Raw genomic sequence first — 22,307 nt, 5'->3', positions numbered from 1 at the left:
TTAAACGGTTCTTAAATAAATATTACAAGTCTTTGCTGACTAGAAAAATCTTTTTGCAGTACATTATTATCAGTACATTATTTTGCCTATTTGAAAAAAAAGATACATTTTTATTTCTTCTATTGAAAAGATTAATAAGGCCAAATTTTAATAATTAATCAATTCATCGAATTCATGCCTTCATTTATTTGTCACTCTAACTCACGTACCGTCTGCTGATAGTATTGCTAAAATTGATTAAAAGTTGTCGATAAGACAGACTTCGGTTGTTCCATAAGTTATTCAAGCCATCAGTTATTTCAAAGATGTCGCGATAAGTTCAAGATCATATCTTGACCTACAATCCCACAGATATGACTGATTTACACAATCATTTGCAATCATTTGGGCTTAGCAAATCCACGGACCCACAGAGCTCAGCACACTGCGAACATATATATACACATACCTTAAATATTATATACATTTATGTATATATATTTTTTACAAGAAATAATGCAAGATACACATTTAAGAAAAAATAAAAGAAACATATCTGATATAGAGGTATTTGACATAAAATTGTGAAAGTAAGAACTCATTTTGTAAGTATTTATATTCCTTAATTAAGAGACCAGGGACTTTCAGAAATCTTCAGCGCTGACCTTCATTTATTTTATGAAATAGGAACTGAAGTCAAATGACGTGAGAAATACTTACATGTAAAAAAGTTTATGCTAATCGTTATACTAATTAATATTTTGAAAAATAAAATCCAAGTTCAAAAATTATGGTCGAGCTTATTTCCTTTGAATAAATGAATTATTAGTCATTTAGTGTCTAATGAATAATGAGCACATTTATGAGATACATATTTTACAATAAAAATCTATTATAGATATAGCTACAGAAGTAGAGCAATTTTTTATTATTTTTTCCAGCACATGAAACACACAAGAGAGCTTAATTTTTAAATATTTACTATATCTCTACAGCATGTCATAATCGAAAGTTTATGAAGTTTCTCATATTAATCAAAGTCTTAATACCGTTTTCCTCTTTTAACCCTTTTAACCTCACTTACTTCGAGCGAGATTCATATCTTATTACAACTTATCTTTGCGCGAATCAATTTCCTGGAACCACGATGAGACAAGAAATTTTTAAGTAAAAGAAATAATAAATTACGTCACGCGAATCTCTCTCTCTCTCGCGCGCGCGTGAATTGCTACCGTAGTTCAATTAATACTGTTATTATGAAAAGTGATACGCATTTAATTATCAAAATTTTTAAAAAATTATAGTTGTATTTCCAAAAATATTATCTTCAAATTTAGATTAACTTTGTAATTAACTATTAAAGAAGAATCGAAATATTATGGCCAACTTTTTTGATTGGCTGCAACAAATAAGAAAATATTTAATAAATAAAATTTGCTGTAAAATAAATTTTGTAAATATGTATAGCTTTTTATTTTTACACTTATCGTACAATGTCAAGCAATTCACCAACAGTTTGCGCGAGATCAGAAATTAAATCACCGTCGGAATATCCCTGTTTAGAATCTTTGCTTTCGATTTGAAGACTCGTCGATCCATGAATTCGACCATTTCTAGAATCGTCCAGCTGATGTTCAATCGAGAAACTTGGTCGGGAAACCCTGTGATTCGGTCGCCATTTGTAGATATGAATCGTTGGGTTTTGTTCTCGCCTGAATGCGTCGGGCGCATCGATGTTCAACGTCGGTCGTGTTTCATCGCACGGTTTCGAAACAGTCAATGTTGGCCGATTAAAACGTTGATCTAAAATAATAATTTCAATCCTTGATCATTACCGCATGACACAATAAACGTCGATAATTAATTTTTTAATAATACGAAAACTGGGCAATAATCCAATAAAAATGTAATTAGTAATTACTCTCACCGTTGTGCCCATTGTTTGGACCAATATTGCTCCATGTTGGCCAATAGGGATATCGCGCATTGACGGCACCAGTTTGCGAGAATTGTCTACGATTACCACCAGTTGTAGAGGATGGCGAGCTACCAGCGGAAGATATAGCGCCGGTAATCGTTTGTCCATTTTCAATCGTTCCGAAAGAAGTTGCAGTTGCTTGACCAAAGCTAAACGAATGACTTTCGGTCTTGGCATTGTTACCGTTACTATGAGCTTCCGCACCTGCGGTAGAAATTCCTGATAATCCCGCGGAAACAGTCGCTGATTTGCTTACGGAAACGGAAGATCTGAAAAGCAACTGTCTTTTATATATATATATACAATGTATATTAGGGAAAAAATATAAACATTCTCTGAATAATCGAAAAATAATCAAAGCAAATACACTAGTATTTTTAACAAAATAGATTTATTATATGTTCTAAACGTATTATATAGTATATAAAGAAATATATAATTTATAATTATCTTTGAGTTTTTTTTATGTGTTTGTAATTATTTGGATTTTCTTTTTTTGAATGCAATTACAAACGAATTTTAAATTACAATACATTATTTTATATACACACCCATCAAGCCCATACCCCGTAGGATGATTGTAAGTGTTACTTTCCGAAAGGCTAATGCCATCGAGACTCGCACCGAGACTGACGGAGTGCGCATTATTATTCCCTGCGTTTAAACTGACAGTCGCCGTGGGGACGAAAGAAAAGAGACGTGTCTGAGGTTCCTCATTGTTTAAGATCTTGACTGACTCGGGCGTTAGTTCTGGCGGCGTATTCCATCGCTCGTGTTCGTCTGTTCAATGAAAAACGTTTGTTCAAGTATCTAGAAATCCAGGAGGTGATAAGAAAAAATAGATTTATGTATTTTTATATATCACTAAATTGTATACTTGCATCACTTATGAGAACATTGACATTGAAATATATATGTATATATACGTACACAAAATTTTTGTAAATCTCCAGATCGTAACACTTTTATGGATAAACATAATTGATGTGCGTTCAATTAAATTTGTACAATTCGATTTAAATAATTCTGAATTGCATTAATTAGTTGATACCAATATTTGAGACTAAAAACTCTATTTAAATGAACTATTCAATATTATGAAAATTTATTGCAAATTTTAAAAGTAAAGACTAAAGACAATATTAATCACTTGTAACACAGTTGCACTATGGAAGATAAATCTGAGTAAATCCTATTTTATATTTGAAATTTGTAAATGAATCAAACCATCACAGTTCGTTGAAGTTAAATTATGCCCCAACAATAATTTATTCAATTTTGCAAAAATATATATTATATATTATTAGAATTCGGTGCTAACATCACTATCGTCCATGTATGATGAAATAATAAAAATTCCATGAATCTTGTAACATGCACTATATCATGACACACCCAACGAGTTGAAAAAGAATCTTTTCAGTTAGCAACACTCGCAATTATGATATACTCGCACTTATCACATAAATTCTTTCTTGTCGACATTTTCCATATCTTTAAGCGCAGCTTACACTTGTATTTCCATTATTCAGAAATATTTCTCTCACCTGCCCGTACGAACAACAGCGCGAACGTTAGTAAAAGAACGCTATCGATGCTCTTCGCCATGTCTGAGAGCGCTCTGACTTGATCGTGCCATCGCCTTGCCCTTTTTCTATAACCACGCACGACCTTAGATTCATTATTAAGATGCAGGACGCGTTTATTTGCGTAATTCTTTCTACTGAATTGTTGCGCGGTGACGCGAATCACGAAGCAGAAATGTGATTCTCAATGACTCAAGCTACCAGATATCAGCGATCAGTAAACTTTTTGAATTTTTTAGCGTACACATTAAATAGAAATGAATTATAATTAAAAATCTTATGGACATATATTTAATTTGAAACAATTTTTTTAGTGACAATACAACAATTTCTTTTATGACAATAATATATATTGGCTTCCATAGCTTACTACGAGCGATTTTACGCAACCCCACAGTATCGATTATGATTAAGGTTAAAAGGAATACAATGATCATGCGAATTATTTTATTAATTTTTGAGAAGTTACATATTATATATATAAAAGAAGCAAAACTTAATAAGTATTTAAACAACCATGGCCCGCAAAACTAAATTGAGAAAAGAACTGTTGAATAACATTTCTAAACATGAACATTGAAGTAAGAATAGTAAGTTAATACATTTTCTTATGATCTTGTGGCAGATTTATTAATGATTTATATTGAAGATTAAAGTTTTATTATATTTCTTATGTTTTTCTTGTTTAGTCGCACGCTTTACTTTTTTGCTCTCATCGTTTTTTTGACAATTTCGATTCTTCGGAACATTCTATTTGATTGAAACATAACTGTTAACGTTCTTTTATTTTTGGCCAACATTTTATATTCTCCCGTCTGACCGTTTTCCTTACTACTCAGTGTTTTTATGTTTTATCGAATGAAGAATTATTGGCAATTTAACTTTAGCCCTTTCTTTCAAGTTCTTCTCGTCACCGGAAAATCTTAATCGATTTTAGGATTTTTATTCCTTTCCAATTTCCAATTCATTTGTAGACGTAGGTCGTATTTGAGTTTTATCTTCTTGTCTTTTAATATATACTTTATGCACTCTCAGATGTCCATGGTTCTTCGTTATCTTATTCGGACTTCTTTTCTTTGTCGTCACTTTTATCTTTCACATATCTGTATATTATATCTCTATATATAGCGGCACTCTGGCCTAGTTTATATAGGTACACCGATCAAGTGATCGGTTTAAACTAGGCCTCCATATACCGTCTATGTCTCCACTGTCTACGTAGCGGAGGTCTATGTTTCCACCTTCTATATAGCGGCACTCTAACAATTTTAGGTTGCTGATTAACTACTGATTCGTCCAGTGTAGAGGCTGTTTGAATTTTATTTACTTGCGTTTTGTCACCTGATACGGTGTTTTTAGGTGTCAATTGATTTTTGGTTTCTGTAACATGATTTTTTAGATTTAGAATAAAGCAAATGTTCAATTATCATGTACCTATTCGTATATAGTGGATATAGATATATTATAGCATAATGTATACCTCTCAAAAATTTTCCCCTGATTTCTTCGTCAGCTTCAGATTCCTCTTTCTTGTTGTCATTTTCACCTGGAGTAGGTTGCTGATTAACTACTGATTCGTCCAGTGTAGAGGCTGTTTGAGTTTCATCTACTTGCGTTTTGTCACCTGATACGGTGTTTTCAAGTGTCAATTGATCTTTGTCCTCTGTAACAAAATTTTTCAAATTTAGAATAAAGCAAATGCTCAATTATTATGTACATATACTTATTCGTATATAGTGAATATAGATATATATCTTTTATATTATAGCACAATGTATATCTTTCAAAAACTTACCTTCGATCTCTTTGTCAGCTTCAGACTCCTCTTTCTTGTTGTCATTTTCACCTAGAGTAGGTTGCTGATTAACTAATTCGTCCAGTATAGAGGTTGTTTGAGTTGCATTTTCTTGCGTTTTATCGTCTGATGCGATGTTTTCAAGTGTTGATTGATCTTTTGTATTCTTGTTTAACTTGTTCTTAAGAACATTAATATAATATTTTATATCTACAATAAAGCAAATTATCGTGTATCCATTCATATAGTACATATAGATATACTTTTTATTATGGCATTATGTATAAATTTCAAAATCTTACTGTCGATGGTATTTTGGAAATGTGTCATCTCTTTTATCTGTTGGTAACTCAATTTTATGTAGTCTATTTTGTCAGATAAGTAACTCTGAATGGAAGCAACTAATGGGATGTCTAAGGAACGACCAGATATATGCGATTGCTGATTGACTTCCGATTCGTCCAGTGTAGAGGCTGTTTGAGGTGTATTTACTTGTGTTTTATTGCTTGATGCGACATTCTCAAGTCCCGATTGATCTTTTGTAACAAGATCTTTTAGATGTTCATATTTGCCTATTAAAGCAAATTCTTAATTATTATGTGCCTGTTCATGTATAAAGTGTGTTCCACTTCACGCTCGCAACCCTCTTAGATCATTTGATCCTTGTTGTTTAAAACAAATGTTAAACAAGGACGAATGATGCTCGTGATTTAGCTAGATACAGATCTGAAGATAATTTTGTTGCACCATCAAAACAATTATGTAGAACACTTAAACTGATTGTTAAAATGTCAAAAATTTTTTAAAGCATTATTATCATACTTCAGCGATTTACTATAATTATTTTAATGGTGCAACAAAATTATTTTCAGATCTGTATCTAGCTAAACTTTTAAATACTTCAGTAAAACTGTTCTTTCCGTGATAGAATGAACTCATAGTAGATAGATATATCTGTTATAGTATTGTGTACCTATGGAAAATTTTTGTAGTTGTGTTGAAAGAGGTCCTTGTTAAAATTTTTGTGTAAAATAATCACATACATACATATATATATATATATATATATATATATATATATATATACACGTGTGTAGAAGAATGTTGATTTTATCTTACAATCTTAACTTTAACATAAAAATTATGTTAATTGTACACATAATTAACCTTAAATTACGATCAGAATAACATTTCCTTTCTGTTAAAATATTTTAACATAGTATCGGTGTTACCATTTAACACATTCATATTATGTTAAACTGACACAAAAATTGGAGTGGATCGTTTTGGACATGTAATTTATGTTATATTTAACACAAATTTTCCAACAGTAGGGTAACTCGGGGGAATATGCCACACTTAAGAAAAATATTATTTTTTCCTATTTCTTTTTCTTTTTGAGGTATAAAGGCATACTGGTTTTTTTCTGATATTTTTAACAATTTCACAGTATTTACAACAACGCTCCTAGCCGTAGCTTTGTTAAACATAACGAGTGGCATATTCCCCCCAGTTACCCTATACATTTCAGAAACTTACTTTTGACGATATTTTCCAAACTCAAGATCTTCTGTTCGTAACTGGATTTAATGCGTCCAAATACGTTTGATATATCATCGACAGCTTTAGACAAAATTGGAATATTAAATGCAGCAAATTGTTTGTCAATTGGACCAAATCCGGTCGCGTGCGCGTTTCTTAATGAATTTGGACGGGATTTGGTCAAGTCTTCTAATTTCGTTTTTATATCTTCAAGTGTATAGGTTTCTTCACAATCCTTTTCTACGTGGTCGGAGACTCCGGGGACATCTCGGGGGAAACCTACATTACGATACATATTCATATTAATTTTTATTTTTTTTTTGTAAATAAAAAAGGAAATATGTACTACTAAAATATGTACATCTCTATTAAATTTTATCTAATGAAGATACATTAAAAATTTACCAAAGATTTATCAAAAATTTGTCAAGAAAAAAATGTAATTTTTAAAATATCACTATTATTCGTATAATATTGAGCTGTGTGACAGTGGCGTTATAATTAAGATTTTATGCATTATAATTAGCATTTTATACATTATTACGAACCATATTTATGCATTATTGGTCAGCAATGTCGTTTATGCAATATAAGAAAAAAGATGCAGCTTAAATGTTATAGCTCAGACATGTGTATGAAACTATAAAAACCAGCAATTGTTAGACACAATCGACACAAGAAGCCATTAATTATATTAATTTTAATAGTTTACATAATTTTTATAGCCATTTTTAGGTAATCTATTGGGTGTACAACTTAATTTGTCAGAATTCAGGATGAATTAAATATTGTATAAAATAACTCAATTCTGTTTATAATTTTACGTGGTTTCCTCGCCGTTACTCGTATAAAAAATATTTGAATTATTAGAATAAATATGTACATGTAATGAATTATTAGAATAAGTATGTACATTAGAATAAATATCTCGTATATAAAATATGCATTAAGATACACTTATATGTAATAAAATTCACGGCGCGTGTAAAGTAGAATTCTATCTTGAAAAATTGATTTTATAGATCATCTTATAGATTATGTAAAATGAGTTAAAAGGTTGAAGAAAATCTTATACATGTTTTATTAATCGTTAACACATTAAATGTTATATTTTTATTATACAAAATTTTGTTTTCTTCTTTTTCTTTGTGCTCCGAGATAGAAATTATTTTTATTTGATTTTATTTATCGGATTTCGTATGCACAACACAATAGATATATCATTTTAATACAAGGAAGAGAATTAGCGATTAATTAAAGATATTCCCGCTTGCGGCATTTCTCGCGGAATATTTAGCGGATACATTACTATTCTGATTTATCAATATGGTCGTATAAATCACGAGAATTAATAATTATCATACTCATATGCGTAATCGATTACTTATCTGTCGGCATTCTCTTTATCTGCGGTTTATCAAAAATGCATACGATATCTTACGTTCTGCGTTTTGTTTATCTATGATGTTACTCGTGTGATTCACACAATATTCATGCATTAGATATGAAAATATTCCTGACACCTCGTGGGGGCTTAACTTCAAACACAATCTTTATTGACGTAAATTATCTTGTGTTTATAATATTTTACTTATATATTAATAAACAACCGCGCAAATTTTTAGTTGTTTAAACGATATTTGAACAATCACATGAATTTTAAATTATTTCAGTACTTTAGAGCGGTGAGCAATTAATTTGCCATGCCTATTTTTTATTAAATAATTTATATTATTATACAAAAGATTATAGAGTAATATATATATATATATATATATATATATATATATATCACGACAGAAAAAGTAAAACAAAATATATTAGCTGTTACCTGTTACCCCTTGATGTTGCGCAACGGCAAATATTGCCACTAATAGAAACCACTTCATGATTTCGATTGGCGAATTTCTCGAACGACAAGTACCTAAGTAGAAGTATATAAGTACTTAAGCAAGACACAGACTTGACTGAGTTTTCTTAGGTACTCACAACTTATATAAAGTTGGAAAAACATAAATCTCGCACTATCAACAAACAAATATAAGTTTTGCTATATCAGCTCCAGATATTTTGTCTAAGGTAATGGTAATGGTCCACTCTTGTTACTTCTTTGCATGTATAAGTACATTACCATGATAAAGAGATAAAACGCTATCCACTAATGGTCTAAAAAGTATTAAGAATATTTTTACCACTTACCAGAATTTCTGAAAGCTCATAAAAATTCCAGTATTTAAAAATTTCCTATGAATAATGAGATTTGCTGCGTAATGTACACAGTCTCGATCTGTTTGCTGCGCAACAGATAAATCCCGTGAAAACGCGTCTTGTAAATTGTATGTATATTACTGAGAAGTATACAATGAATAATATACAATGAATCTGTTACGAAACGTTTAGCGTAACGAAACTTGCATTTTTCGTAAACATTCGTCACTGCTAGCGGCGAATATCCGGGAAAGAAAATTGTAATGCATTTAAATTCTTTGACGTAATCTTTGATTGCATTACACGCGAACTCGTTTCTTCGATCGATTACTCGTAATTGACTGTATCCGCAAAAGAAAGTTATGTGAATTATTTGAATGCTAATCATTGTGTCAGAATGGCTGAATATGCTGAGGTCGATGATCTTTAGAAAAAGAATGGCACGTCTTTCTGTCATTAATAATGCATAACGAGTCATAAAATCTAAATAGAAGGCTATACGAAATACTTACTGAGTCAGATGATCAAACAAGGTTAAACATGTTTTGTTCTGACAATGAACTTGAAACGCAGATATAAGGCCAACATTATTTTGTGGAATGCAACTGCGCATTTTTTAATTTGTGCTTTGGATTATAGTTAATAGAAATCATTATTGATGAATATGAATCGTTGCTATTTTCGAAGGGAATACTTTTTATTAATAATTATATATTCAGATATTTATTATAAATTGGTACAGGATTTTCTTCTACTTTTTAATGTTTTGTAATTTATAAGCACAGATTGCTTTAATTTGTCACAATTCATTAAAATTACTTTATGATTGCATTCTCCAATAGTTTTAATTTGCAAACATTTTATATAGGTACATGTTTTATATAAATTTAATTTTGCATAGAATTTGACTTTAAACAGATTAGAATCCACATACAAAATATGCGCATTTGGCCATAGTAATCACGCTTGCTTTACTCGAAGACGAATCTTACTTTCGAAAACAATGGGGCGGTCAGGAAGGAGCAAAGCAGCTGTCAGATTATTGCGCGTAGAAGGTAATCAAGTTCCGTGATGGGTATTTCCCGAGCAGGCGCGTCATTCTATTATTTAAAAGAGAAAAAAGTTTAGTTTACCTAGCAAGGCTACGAGCAATTGAAAAATGTTGGGAAAGATTTTTGGATGTCTAGGCTTTTATTTATTCAAAACTCAACAAATTATAAATAAGGTTGTTGCGCAAATTAAGAGTATTTGTTCAAGAGAAGCCTAATTTTATTTTTATCACATGATTAACAATTTTACTTTTGAAAGAGATAAATAGGAAAGACATTATGCACACATGTCCTTTTCGGAAATAGAAAATAACTCTTTAACATTATACAGAGAGATTTGTCTTTATGTATCAATGTAATAATATTATGAACAAAAATACAAATTTCTCTGTAATGTGAATAATATCAGCTTGTCGCGGTATTAACGTTATCATTTCGATTTTTTAACATTTCTCCGTTGCACCATCTTTCGAACAGAATGGAATATTTTCATCACTTATTTAAAAGATATGTGCGCCTGAGTCACGTTGGGCCGTGACTAACGAGCAACAATATCGTGGGTAAAAGGCGATGCATTGCATTTAAGACATTTTACTCATGCTGACCATAATTCGTTTGAATGAGACACTACTGCGCATAGAAGTTCCGCGAATGTAACCGAGAGGGTACTAATTTGTTGGCTGCTAGCCGATAATCAATCGTTTGTTGGATTACCCTGATCGATTGATTGGAAAATGCACGTTCGAGCTTCGGGCGCGGGTTTAAGGGGATCAGAGAACGACGGAGTCGTTTGCGATTATCCTGGATCGATTATCACATCTAGCAGGATGTGGAAACCGGCCGCGATCATCCAATGACAGGCTATTATTATTTATAAAACAATTACGCGCAAATTATCGCTGTTAATGGCGATATTGGATGAAATATCGACCACTGAAAAAATGAATGATTGATGGCGATGAATATATATACGCAGTGTACAATGGATTTCACAATTAAAGGAAGCTTACTTGTAATCAGATTATGCAGAATGTGATAGGTCACGGAGAAATATATTTTTATATCTTAAAGGAAATAAATTCTTATATCTTTAATATATCCCATGCAGATATATATATATTAAAGATATTTTAAGTAGCAACACTTACTGTCTAAGTCTGGATAATATCTATTGTGTTTCCTTTCAATCGTAAGGACTAAGGAATAAATTGAAAAACATATCGATTAATTCGATCAGTATTAATAGCGTCCGAGATATATATAATTGAAAAATAAAAGCTTTCCGGGATAGGCATTGCGTGATGAAACACACGTTGTACATCATTTAGAAAGTTGTCAGAACGGGTTCTAAAAATTAAGAAATAATAATAAATCATAAATTACATAGAAAAATAAATTCTATGTTGATGAAATAATCTATAGATATTGTAAAAGTAAATATATATTCTCTGATGTATTCTGTGTAACAAACATGAAACAAACATATTTACATATATCAGTTAAACACTGTGGAAAAATACCTCGTTTCTCTAATTCGTTGCAATTCCGTATGGACACGATAACTTGAGTCTCATAAGTGCAAGTGCACGTTAAAAGCTCGTGTGAATGAAAAACTATATAATTAACGTTCTGGTTTCTCAACATGGAAAAATCCTTTACAGTACATTGTTGAATCATTGTTGTATCATTCCGATATTGAATGTATCCTGCGATTACATATCGATAATTAACAGTAACGTTTCCGCCGTCCAAGATTATTTTCTACTTACGCTGCTGTTATCGCAGGGTTATCGCGGTGCAAGTTATAGAACTGAAAACATGTGTTTTTCCTAAATAAAAACAGTTTAACAAGAATTGGAGCTGCGTGGTATAATACTGGGAACAAGATCACTGTCAAGGTCTGAGCAATTCCATTCTATTAAGCTAAGCAGAATTTGCAGCAAATATCTCAAATTGAAAAGACGCGGAACGATCAAACAAAGAAACAAAGAAACATAAATGTTATTAATCGATCTTGCTTACTAAACAAATTTGTAATTTAAAATATCGGCATATCTATGAAAAATGTTATTATTTAAGAACAAAAGATAAATTTTTTATAGCAATTTACTGACTTATATAGGTAATTTGCAAACTATAAGATGAGAAAAATCTTTTGGTTTTTTTTTTACAAATAAGCTTTAATAATCCATTTTTTAAATTGAAAGCTATATAAAAAATTTCAACACAAGAAGACGATAGTAAATACGTCAATACCTTACAGCCATACCGCCATACCTTAAAGATATTTATATTTTGTTATTTAATGCAATATAAAATGATAAAATAGAGAAATTATTTTATTCGGAAATTTTTACCAAAATGACGATAATAAATTGCATTACATAGTAATCTTGCTGTAATAAGAATTTCTTTTGAAGTTTTTACGTGAACGCACTCACGCAAGGAAGAGTAACGCTAGGAGGTAATAAAGTGCCGATACGAGATACGAGTGAATGCTATATAAGATGATCGCGGCATCAGCTGAGCCAGTCATTCTTTCGCAGACGGCGACAACATCAGGATCATTCGGTCTTTACGCGATATACTGTGGTGATATATAAATAACAAGTAATATACATAAGCATTAGTATTTCTCAGTTTTTCCTCGTTGACTTATTTCGCCGACTGATCGACGATACAATCAAAAAGATGGATATTAGGATCTTCGCGCTGGTTGCTTTCATTGCTGTCCTAGGATCCTTTACGGAGGCCGAGGCCCGATCCGCCTTTGGTTATCCTTATGGTTATCCTTATGGTTATCCTTATGGAAGTGAGTAGCACACACACACACACACACACACACACAAATCGTGAAGCTTTATTTTGTCACTCATGAGCAAATTTAACAGTGTTCTACTTGTTTACTAACGTGATATTGTATGTTCGAATACCTTAAACATTCTGACATTAATTGTTTTCCGCAATTAAGATTCACAATTAAATTACAAGCTCAATATTTAAATATTTTTGTGTGAGAATATTCTTTCTTTAACTTATAAATGTTAGCTACTAGAGCAAGTATACTAACATTATGAGAACAAAAAATAAATTACATACTAGGAAGCAATATATTCATCGCAGTTTAAAAGAAATCATAAATTCGATGCGTAATAACACTTTTTTTCTCATTTTCAACCATTTTTATCGAGTAATCTTTTTAGTGTTTTGTACAAACAGATGTGCAATACGATATGTAAATAAATTCGAGTTAGTTCTGCACTAATAATCGTTAACCAATAAAATTATTCAAAAGACATTGCATGTTGCATACATCAAGGTTGATAAAAATTAAAGCTAATGTTAAGTTACATAATGGCAACGTCGTGCATTTAAGTAGAAATAGCCGACGGTGCGCGGGAATTTCAGGATAATTGCAAGATTAGCAAACGCGGCAAAATTCCATCGACGAATTCGATAACACGCGGATATAATTTCATGATTTTAATCAACGCCAAAGAGCAGGTTTGCTATCAGGCTGCTGACATTCTCTTTCTACATAAACATTCAGAAATTACAATTGTAGAAGAGATACTTTGAAAAATGAATAGCGCCGCGGCGCGAGATGATAATTTCTTATTTACGACGTTAATTTTTCTGCAAACAGTCTAAAATCTTGCTAAAAATCTTTGCAAAGACATTCCGATGACTCATCGATAGGTCAATAAACAGGCATTTTTCAGTAGTTTGTGACAATTTATAATAATTTACGATAATTTATGCAAATATGTTAATTTGCGTGATACAATTTACGCAAATTTAGTTTCTTTCCTTCTTTTTTAAAACTAGTTATTCATTAATATTAACAATATTTCTTTATTTGAAAAAAGAAAAGAATAAATTATCGCAAATTTTAAAAGCATAAGCGATATTAATTATGACAACCAAGATTGATGTCTCATGATGCAGCATGCTCGCCTGCGCATATAAACATATGCGTAACCGCTCACACAACTGCTAGCCAAACGAAGATAATTTGACGCTCGCAGACCGTGACCTCGTTTCGTTCTTCACCTTGACTCATGAGAAGATACTTTCTTTTCACTATCTTCTCATAATCTCTCGCGTACGACACGATTAGGGCTCATGCACAATGAGAGGAATAAGAAACAAGGAATTTAACATAGAGAGAATTCATAGTCGCATTTTTTTCAAGACACGGTTTTTCCTCTTTTTGCAAGACGGAATTCTCTCTATGTTTAATTCCTTGTTCCTTATTTCTCTCATTGTGCATGAGCTCTTATTCTTATCATGTTGATAAATATATAAAATATACGGCGCTAATTGATTTATCAAAATGTGCTTACTTTTGTTAAAACAGGAGGAATGAAACACATTTTGTAATATAAAATGAAAATTTACTATGTGTGTATAGTAGAGATAATAGAATAACAGAAAGGTAAGTTAAAAGTATTTTAATAGCTATATTTAAATATAATGCTAATAAATATATAAGATGAGATGAGAGATAAGATAAAACATATTGCATAAAAATCAATTTACTTTTCGGACGTGATCTTGAACGCCAGGATGTTATCGAAAAAGAAATGCCTTAAGTACGTGGTTTATCAAATTAACGTGACTGTAGAACTTCAATATCTCACGATTAATGTCACGTATCGCGCATAATTCAATTATTATTCATTCTTTACTCATACGTTTTGCTGAAGAGAAATAAGCGATAACATAATTTGTTTACAATATTTATCTTAATTGACAAATTTTTTATAATTTAATAGACCGATGGATAGTATTATAAGCAGTTTAAGATTCTGGACTAAAGAACCAGGATTTCAATTGTCGTATATTTTATATCAATGACTTTTAAATATCGTTTTTCCGATAATATTTATGTCCCTATAAAACGTTTTATGTTATACAGTATTTTATAAGTTGTATATCTAAGCGCCACTATTATCTTTATTAAACATTACTATTTGCGCACAATATTGTGATTAGTAATAACATTTATTAAGTGTTATCCATTATCTGTTATGTTAAGCATTATAATGTGACTAGTAACACATCTGGCATATTGTTGCGTGTCTTTGGTGATGGAATTCCGAGATATGGTCACAAGGCATATGTTACAACTAACAATGCTATTTCAACCAGTAGCCGAGAATCATCAACCATACGAGTTTCATCTCAGTAGCAACAAAGTATCTCGTTAAAGACTTGTTCTTCTGTTTTTATTTCTTCTCGAAGATGGAGGACTACGCGACGATAGACCGTCGGCCAGTCTCGCCGCGACGTCCAGGTTGAAGCGAGCAATCGATGATTCGAATGGTGAGAGTACCACCAATCAAGCAACTACAACGACCTCCTCGACAACAGATCCCACCACCACACCATCATCGACCACATCATCATCAACCACACCTTCATCAACCACACCTTCATCAACCACGCCATCGACCACACCTCCAACAACATCTACAACCACCGAACCAACCACTACACCCACCACTACCACAGAGGCGACGTCTCCCACGACTACGCCGACCACCACCTCCGCCAGTACTCCCACATCCACTTCCGTTACTACTCCAACAACCCCATCCACTACTACGCCTAGCACGACAACTCCAGAAAGCACGAAACCAACGCCCGAGCCGAAGAAACCAAACAACATTCAATCACGTTCGAACATTGACGAACCCGAACCCGAAGATTCCACTAAGAAACCTGGACCATCTAAGGACAAAGGGCCAACTCCCGGACCATACTTTGGCGCTCCTGGATACGGCTTTGGCGGTCCAGGTTTTGATCCCTATTTTGGTTATCCAGGATTCAACTCTATACCAGGTTATAATCCAAACTATGCGTGGACAAACAACGGGCCAGGATACGCGTCCGCAGGCGCAGGCGCGTCCACCGGAAGTTTTGGATATCCAGGAATGGGATATCCAATGGGGCCATATCCTACCCCGGCATATCCCACACCAGGATATCCTACGCCGGCATACCCCACACCGTCATATCCCACGCCGGGATCACCGACGGGACCAGCATCTTTCGGTAGTCGAGGAGGATTTCAGGATAACTCACCGAACCAGAATAATCCACCAAACAGGGATAACTCGCCAAACCAGAACTTCGGCGGAGGTACGAGCATGAACCCAAAAATCCAAGGACGAAGACTGACTCAGAATTTTGGAGGATAATGAATGAATTGGGGTTGCATGCTGTGGTTTAGACGTTTCTCGATGTTTGTAAAAGATTGGCAGAAAAATGAAACCAATTGGATATCAAAGGCGAAGGAGAGAGATATTAGAATTACGTATTTCAAAATTTGTTTGGCGAAGTCGTGCTGATATTATGCTTTTTTTTAAATGCATGATATTCTGTCAAACCGAATTGTATTTTATGTAAAACGACTAATGTCGATGATAATAGTTTTCGACGTTTATATATTTATTTATTTATATACGCGTGCGTTTGTGTGTGTGTACATTTATATATATATTATATGTATATATATTTATTTGTATATGAGTGTATTTATGTATTTATTTATTTATTTATTTATTTAGGTATACTTATACTTAGATAGTCTATGTAAACTTACGTGATTTATAACTGAATATAATCGCATGTAAATGCATGATTTTCACGCTGTATATATATGTCGTTATTTGTATCTTATCATGTACTCTATTTTTCGCAGATCCGTTGTATAATAACGCAGGACCCGGATACTTTTACCCAGGGCAATTTCCTAATTTCAATGACCCCACTTTTGACATGATTAAACAAATTCAGGCACAGATCGAGGCGCAACATCAGGCGTAAGTCTCCAAGTAATATAAGTTGCAAATGACTGATCTTTACACTTCGAAGCATAATTAAGTCGAGTGGAATTCCCCGAAGTTATATTTGTGTAAAATCATTTACATTTAAAATTGCTCTTATACAATCTCAGTATTGTTTTAACATTTAATACATCAGACATTTTTGTCATGTTTATTACACAATTAAAATAGATCTCTTTCCTGTCTAAATAAGTCCTTCTAGATTATTTTTATTAACAAGTATGCAAAGAACATTTTTTATTGATATATTTTAAATTCAAAGTAAAACTTTTTATCTAAGTGTTTTATATAATCAAAACAGCCTTATTTCTATAATTGATTACTAAAATTTTGTACTTGCTGTTTACGTTTTCGGTGATGTTTCTTCCCGAGTATCATTTTGCTTTAAAAATCGTCCGTGATTTTACAGACTAAGGAACAGCATTTGCATCCAATATTTATAATTATTTTTTTAAAATGCGATTGCAAGTTGTCATTCATATAGATTCGCAAAGCACATTGTAAACAGGAATTTATGTTGTACAGCAATATGGATCTTCACAATCGTTTAGCCAACGATCCTAATTACGGAAATTACGGAAATTACGGGAATCCTTACGGTGGCGGCGTACCGCAGGTGGCGAGTGCCAGCATCGGCTTAGGCCCATACGGTGGTTTCCAAACTGGCCAAATCAGTCCTGTGAGTCTTACGCTTTGAGTTGTTACAGCACCAAAAAACGGCAATACAGAACTTGTCCAGTTAACACGCTTCATTTTGCACACAATCAGATTGCAGTCTTCTGAATATAGTCTTTATTACCGGCGATCTCGCCATCATAGGCTGCTCCAGGAATAGAGTCCAGATTCGCTGATGATCTTCCTCCGCCATCGGGATCGGGTAACATCGGAGTATTCGCTAGTTCTAGTTCCTCCAGCCAGACCGGCCCAGACGGCAAGCCGATTAATCATAAGTCGTCTGTTACTGGCGTTAATGATAATGGGAGAATTTCTTACCGCACTGTGCACGATTAATTAAATTACGGCCATGTGATTGAGCCTATTTTTATAATCATTAATTTACTATCGTGCTATATATGGTGTTATTATGATAATGATAAAGTTTTATAATTCAAAATTGTTACAAAAATAAGATTGCGACAGAGGATTTTCAAAACTCCGACTCAAATATTTCCTTAAGATTGCCAGACAAATACTCAAGTTTCTTAGAACTAATAGATTCTCTCTATAAAATTAAAGTTATGACTTTTATATAATTTTCTATAATTGTTAATAGCTTGATTTTTTTACTATCCGTTCGCGAACAAGAATCGCTTGTGATACATATTTAAAAATCTCAATAAGCTTTCTTGCGTTAGTGTTATATTCTATTTGAGTAATATCGAATGCATATAACACTCTCTTGACGACTATTCTGCATTTAATTACTTGCTTTAATATATTCATATTGTTGTATCTATTATGTAATGCATAAATTAAACTCTTGACGCTTTTATAATGATTTTTTAATTTTATTACGTGACAATTAAATTGTTCTTAATAACACGATCCAATATTATTTTGTATAGCAATATTTACATTACAAAAACTTTACAATTTAATAAATTATTTTATAATGTTGTATCGTCGCTGGGTTTGGTCTTACTAAGCGGTGGTTCAATCTTATCAGCGACTATAGGTTTATCTCGCGGCCATGTTTTATGATCCCAAAATCCCACGTTACCGTGATCTCCAAAATGATAATTCCAATATATTTGTGGCCGTCGAAAAGTCCGTCCGTACCAAGGCTCACCATATCCTTGATAAGTAGTTTGAATCTATTACGATAGGAAAAAGAAACACTTTTTAGCTATTGAAGTATAAGAAGAAATTTTTTTAAACTCACTTTAGATGATTTATATAATTTGTGTCAAACTGTTAAAAAGATAAAATTTTGTTTATAATTTTATGTGCTATAAAAAATATTCGAAAAATCAAAAAATACATATCCATATAAAATAAACTAATAATTCTAAAATAAACAATATATTTTTAAATGGTATATAAATAAACTTTTACCTAAAATTTAAACGCAAATTATAGATCGTCAAAAATAAGTTTTAATCACTATAGGTAATATTAATTCTCATGCAGTACACAGTAAGACAGCAAATCTTATATAACAAACTTTGTCACCTGTGGAATATTGTTGCGATGAAAATGCATATGCATTGAACGTGGCGAATTTATTGAATGAAAAACAGGTTGCTTATCCTCATTAATACCTCGAAAACCATTGATTACCGAAACATCATCGATCTTAATGTTCGGTTTTGCTTTTGTGATAATGCTGAGATGCACCTCGGTGACGATATTTCCATTTTCATCCGATTTCGAAGAAACGGATACATTACATATACCATGTTCGCAAGAATCTTCGTTTGGTACGCTATCATTGCTGTTCACAACGACTTGAATATTATTGATTATTTTTTGTTGTTTTGCCGAATCATCCTACAAAAAAATACGAGTTAATTGTCGCATTATCTTAAAAGAGCTGCAATAGTTTTTAATATCGATATATTGTATGATAATTATCTTTCTTGTATAATAATGAGATAATATTTGATATAAATAAAATAATTAATTTTTATAATATTTGGTCGGGATTTTTTATAAGAGTCCTTAATAGAGAAAATTATTTAAATGTGTTAAATATAAGACAACGTTAAAATAAAGAAATAAAATTTGGTTTTATATAATTATCTAACAGCATTAGTTTAACGTCTATTTTAATGTGATTAATTATTTATTTTATCAAATTATTTTAATGATGAATTTTAAACTTATAAAATTTATATACTCAATATCATGAATATTTCACACATAAATTAACACACGAAATTGCACTAATCTTGAGTATATTCAAAACGTATGCGCACTGTATTAGTATTATAATAAATATTCATGACTAGTTATTTGAGGAAATTGTAACGTTGCAAAGTAGCTGATTTGATAGCTTAATGGTTCTACATTTGATATACATAAAATTAAAAGATGAATAATAGATTATGCGAATACAAAAATAATTTTCTTTTTAAATTATATTAAATGCTTTTTAATTTAATTTTAATTTTGGATTTAAACTGAATTTAATTTAATGCTTATATGTAGCATTAATATATGATTGCGCAATACAGACTTGAATTAATATTATTTTTGACGAATATTCTAACTTGTCAATTCCATTGCATATTTTTTGGACTTCGTTGATCCAGTGAATTGCATTATTTCTTAATTTTATTTCCCACAGCCTGCAAGATAAAAACGATTGATATCTAATTATTGATTTAACTTCATAACTTATACAATTTATATAATGCAAATACGAATATTTTAACTAAAAAAATAGAAAATTAGTCTAAATTAATAATAAGCGTTACATTAAGTTAAATCTAATTTTAGAATTATTTTTATTGCATAATTTACACTTTATCTATGACTTTTTGTTTTATTTTATGGATATATATAAAGTATAAAGCTGTCAAATCAACTACTTTGTGACATTACTATTTTCTTGAAGAACCAAATAGCCATAATGCATAAGTCTAATGCACAAGTCTAATGTCTAAGTGATTTACACGTTATAACTACTCAAAAATGGATGCAACTTTAAAACATTCGTGTTATTTGTCTTGTACAAAACTGAATATCAACTCGCAACTTGCGAGACTGGGTAATTATTTTTTTATGACGTCTGTTACTCACGCACGATGGATAGATCCTTCTTTTTCTCGGTTCACTTGCTTTTACGAGCTCGCTTCCATGATCCCAGATGAACGTCGATGATTTAGGTGCACGCAAAATTGATTCCGGTGGACTAATAGATTTTCTTGGATTTATAGTCGTGCTCAAGGTGGGGTTGGCTAATGTCTCTTCATTTTCATTAGAATCGAAATCGATCTTTGACGAAACTTCGACACCTGCACCAAAATTGTTAAACATTATGATCGCAAAACACCCGGCGAGAATTATTCTCGTTTGCATTTTCATCGTTCTTTCGCCAATACACAGGCGACACTGATTTTCCATAAAATACTTCTGTCACTGCACAAGTTGTTCAAGGAAGGGATAAATACTCAAAGCGGATGTACATATAGTGATGACAATCATTATTGTAGAAAATTGGAATGGCCTCCGACTCGTAAAGCGTAACAAAGATGGTCTCGAAGAAGCAAGTAATATACCTTTCTCGAAGGATTCGGACCAGTGATTTTAATTGCTTCCTGAGATCAATATCGCGAGATTCATGGATACTCCTAACTAATATAAATAAACGACCATTATATATATGTAAATAAGATTGTTAATGGAAGACATTGACAAATAAGAATTTTACATTACTAATTAATTCTATCGTCTAGAAACACAAGCTATTATATGTATATAAATTTCTGAGATCCATAGGCCGAATCAATTTATCTTTTAATATGTCTAGAAGTATGCGATTTCAATATGTGATTTCCAAACAGAAACGAGAGTAATATATGCGTACTACAACGTTTGTTACTTCCTGGAGAGTACACTTACTTTCGCGCTGAACAAAGGTTCGCTCTAATAATGATTCGCCGTGAATAGCTTAGTGGAGGGTATGATGAATGCTCATGAATGACATTATCTCGCGCCTGTTACGATGAGAGCGAAGTGTTCGCTCTAAAATGCACCCCGTTATGGCCCGTTGCAGCCAGCACATCAGCGCTAAAGTAATTTCGAATTCTGTCACCCTCAACGTTTGGCTAAATCCCAGCGCAAACAAAGAACGCAAGAGCCTCATTGAGATTCATTAAAATCCTTGTTGCCCCTTTCAGCCCTGCGAAACTGTGACGGGCCTCTCCCCCGATCCACTGTCTTTGTTCTTAGGGCTCCTTCTATCATCGCGACGCTAAAATGTTTAAAAGTTTATCTCTGTTATTTGGTGTAATTGTTTATTGAAAGCAACACGTGAGATTAATTGTGTAATGGATTAATGAAAGAGAGAGAGAGAGTTTTAATGATGTTTCCCTTTTCTGTGCCGTATTTCGTGCCTCACGGAATAATGATTCAGCCGTATATAGCAGGCGCCAAACGTTCGTGCCGTCGAACGTCGCGACCGCGCTTAAATTGTTCGTGCCAAAGATGCAATTATGCAGTGGCGGATCGTCAGGCAATTGCAGGATATCGCGTTACGTAAATCCTCTTCCTAAGATCGGCGATTACCGAGACTCGAGCATCACGGTCGCGCAATGACGCAAAATCCTCATTAAGGCGCAAGAGTATTTCGCTGAATGACCGAAGTATGCT

At 32.4% G+C, this 22,307-nt stretch overlaps 4 protein-coding genes across 6 annotated transcripts; 1 reads left to right on the top strand and 3 right to left on the bottom strand.

Moving 5' to 3' along the window:
* On the bottom strand, positions 1–3,638 carry LOC143895275 (uncharacterized). Of its 2 annotated transcripts, XM_077402313.1 has the most exons (5): positions 3,505–3,638; positions 2,509–2,737; positions 1,907–2,226; positions 1,522–1,782; positions 1–424 (listed from the first exon to the last, which is right to left on the bottom strand). In XM_077402313.1, the coding sequence occupies exons 1-5, from the start codon at positions 3,563–3,565 to the stop codon at positions 417–419; spliced, it is 879 nt and encodes a 292-aa protein (XP_077258439.1). In that variant the 5' UTR covers positions 3,566–3,638; the 3' UTR covers positions 1–416. The 2 variants fall into 2 exon arrangements, with proteins under 2 accessions (XP_077258439.1, XP_077258438.1); XM_077402312.1 differs by lacking the exon at positions 1–424 and having other exon boundaries at positions 879–1,782.
* Positions 3,639–3,766: 128 nt separating this feature from the next.
* On the bottom strand, positions 3,767–12,699 carry LOC143895274 (uncharacterized). The gene is made up of 8 exons (XM_077402311.1): positions 12,579–12,699; positions 10,081–10,188; positions 8,712–8,804; positions 6,878–7,159; positions 5,641–5,910; positions 5,339–5,548; positions 5,024–5,206; positions 3,767–4,923 (listed from the first exon to the last, which is right to left on the bottom strand). Exons 3-8 carry the CDS (start codon positions 8,767–8,769, stop codon positions 4,724–4,726), a joined length of 1,203 nt encoding a protein of 400 aa, XP_077258437.1. The 5' UTR covers positions 8,770–8,804; positions 10,081–10,188; positions 12,579–12,699; the 3' UTR covers positions 3,767–4,723.
* On the top strand, positions 12,661–19,625 carry LOC143895273 (uncharacterized). 2 transcript variants are annotated; one of them, XM_077402310.1, is made up of 5 exons: positions 12,661–12,949; positions 15,385–16,284; positions 16,847–16,967; positions 17,517–17,670; positions 17,760–18,053. In XM_077402310.1, exons 1-5 carry the CDS (start codon positions 12,829–12,831, stop codon positions 17,772–17,774), a joined length of 1,311 nt encoding a protein of 436 aa, XP_077258436.1. In that variant the 5' UTR covers positions 12,661–12,828; the 3' UTR covers positions 17,775–18,053. The 2 variants fall into 2 exon arrangements, with proteins under 2 accessions (XP_077258436.1, XP_077258435.1); XM_077402309.1 differs by having other exon boundaries at positions 12,662–12,949; positions 17,811–19,625.
* On the bottom strand, positions 18,150–21,059 carry LOC143895276 (uncharacterized). The gene is made up of 3 exons (XM_077402314.1): positions 20,736–21,059; positions 19,164–19,481; positions 18,150–18,805 (listed from the first exon to the last, which is right to left on the bottom strand). Exons 1-3 carry the CDS (start codon positions 21,057–21,059, stop codon positions 18,599–18,601), a joined length of 849 nt encoding a protein of 282 aa, XP_077258440.1. The 3' UTR covers positions 18,150–18,598.
* Positions 21,060–22,307: the final 1,248 nt, after the last annotated feature.

This window comes from Temnothorax americanus, unplaced genomic scaffold (genome assembly GCF_048541705.1).
Source record: "Temnothorax americanus isolate GAGA-0224 unplaced genomic scaffold, ASM4854170v1 Scaffold15, whole genome shotgun sequence".
In the NCBI taxonomy this organism is placed as follows: Eukaryota; Metazoa; Arthropoda; class Insecta; order Hymenoptera; family Formicidae; genus Temnothorax; species Temnothorax americanus.
This window is presented reverse-complemented; position numbering and strand designations above follow the sequence as displayed.

Excerpts from the sequence above, each read along its gene's own strand:
- LOC143895275 (XM_077402312.1), bottom strand. The coding sequence starts at position 3,565 with ATGGCGAAGAGCATCGATAGCGTTCTTTTACTAACGTTCGCGCTGTTG. Across the intron at positions 2,227-2,508 it reads ACGGGGTATGGGCTTGATGG|ATCTTCCGTTTCCGTAAGCA; the intron begins GTGTGTATATAA and ends GTTGCTTTTCAG. Across the intron at positions 1,783-1,906 it reads TCCAAACAATGGGCACAACG|ATCAACGTTTTAATCGGCCA; the intron begins GTGAGAGTAATT and ends TTATTATTTTAG.
- LOC143895274 (XM_077402311.1), bottom strand. The coding sequence starts at position 8,769 with ATGAAGTGGTTTCTATTAGTGGCAATATTTGCCGTTGCGCAACATCAA. Across the intron at positions 5,207-5,338 it reads AGCTGACAAAGAGATCGAAG|AGGACAAAGATCAATTGACA; the intron begins GTAAGTTTTTGA and ends ATTTTGTTACAG. Across the intron at positions 4,924-5,023 it reads CAGGGGAAAATTTTTGAGAG|AAACCAAAAATCAATTGACA; the intron begins GTATACATTATG and ends ATCATGTTACAG.
- LOC143895273 (XM_077402309.1), top strand. The coding sequence starts at position 12,829 with ATGGATATTAGGATCTTCGCGCTGGTTGCTTTCATTGCTGTCCTAGGA. Across the intron at positions 12,950-15,384 it reads TTATGGTTATCCTTATGGAA|ATGGAGGACTACGCGACGAT; the intron begins GTGAGTAGCACA and ends TTCTTCTCGAAG. Across the intron at positions 17,671-17,810 it reads AAACTGGCCAAATCAGTCCT|GCTGCTCCAGGAATAGAGTC; the intron begins GTGAGTCTTACG and ends TCGCCATCATAG.
- LOC143895276 (XM_077402314.1), bottom strand. The coding sequence starts at position 21,059 with ATGGAAAATCAGTGTCGCCTGTGTATTGGCGAAAGAACGATGAAAATG. Across the intron at positions 19,482-20,735 it reads GAAGGATCTATCCATCGTGC|GATGATTCGGCAAAACAACA; the intron begins GTGAGTAACAGA and ends ATTTTTTTGTAG. Across the intron at positions 18,806-19,163 it reads ATCGCAACAATATTCCACAG|ATTCAAACTACTTATCAAGG; the intron begins GTGACAAAGTTT and ends CTATCGTAATAG.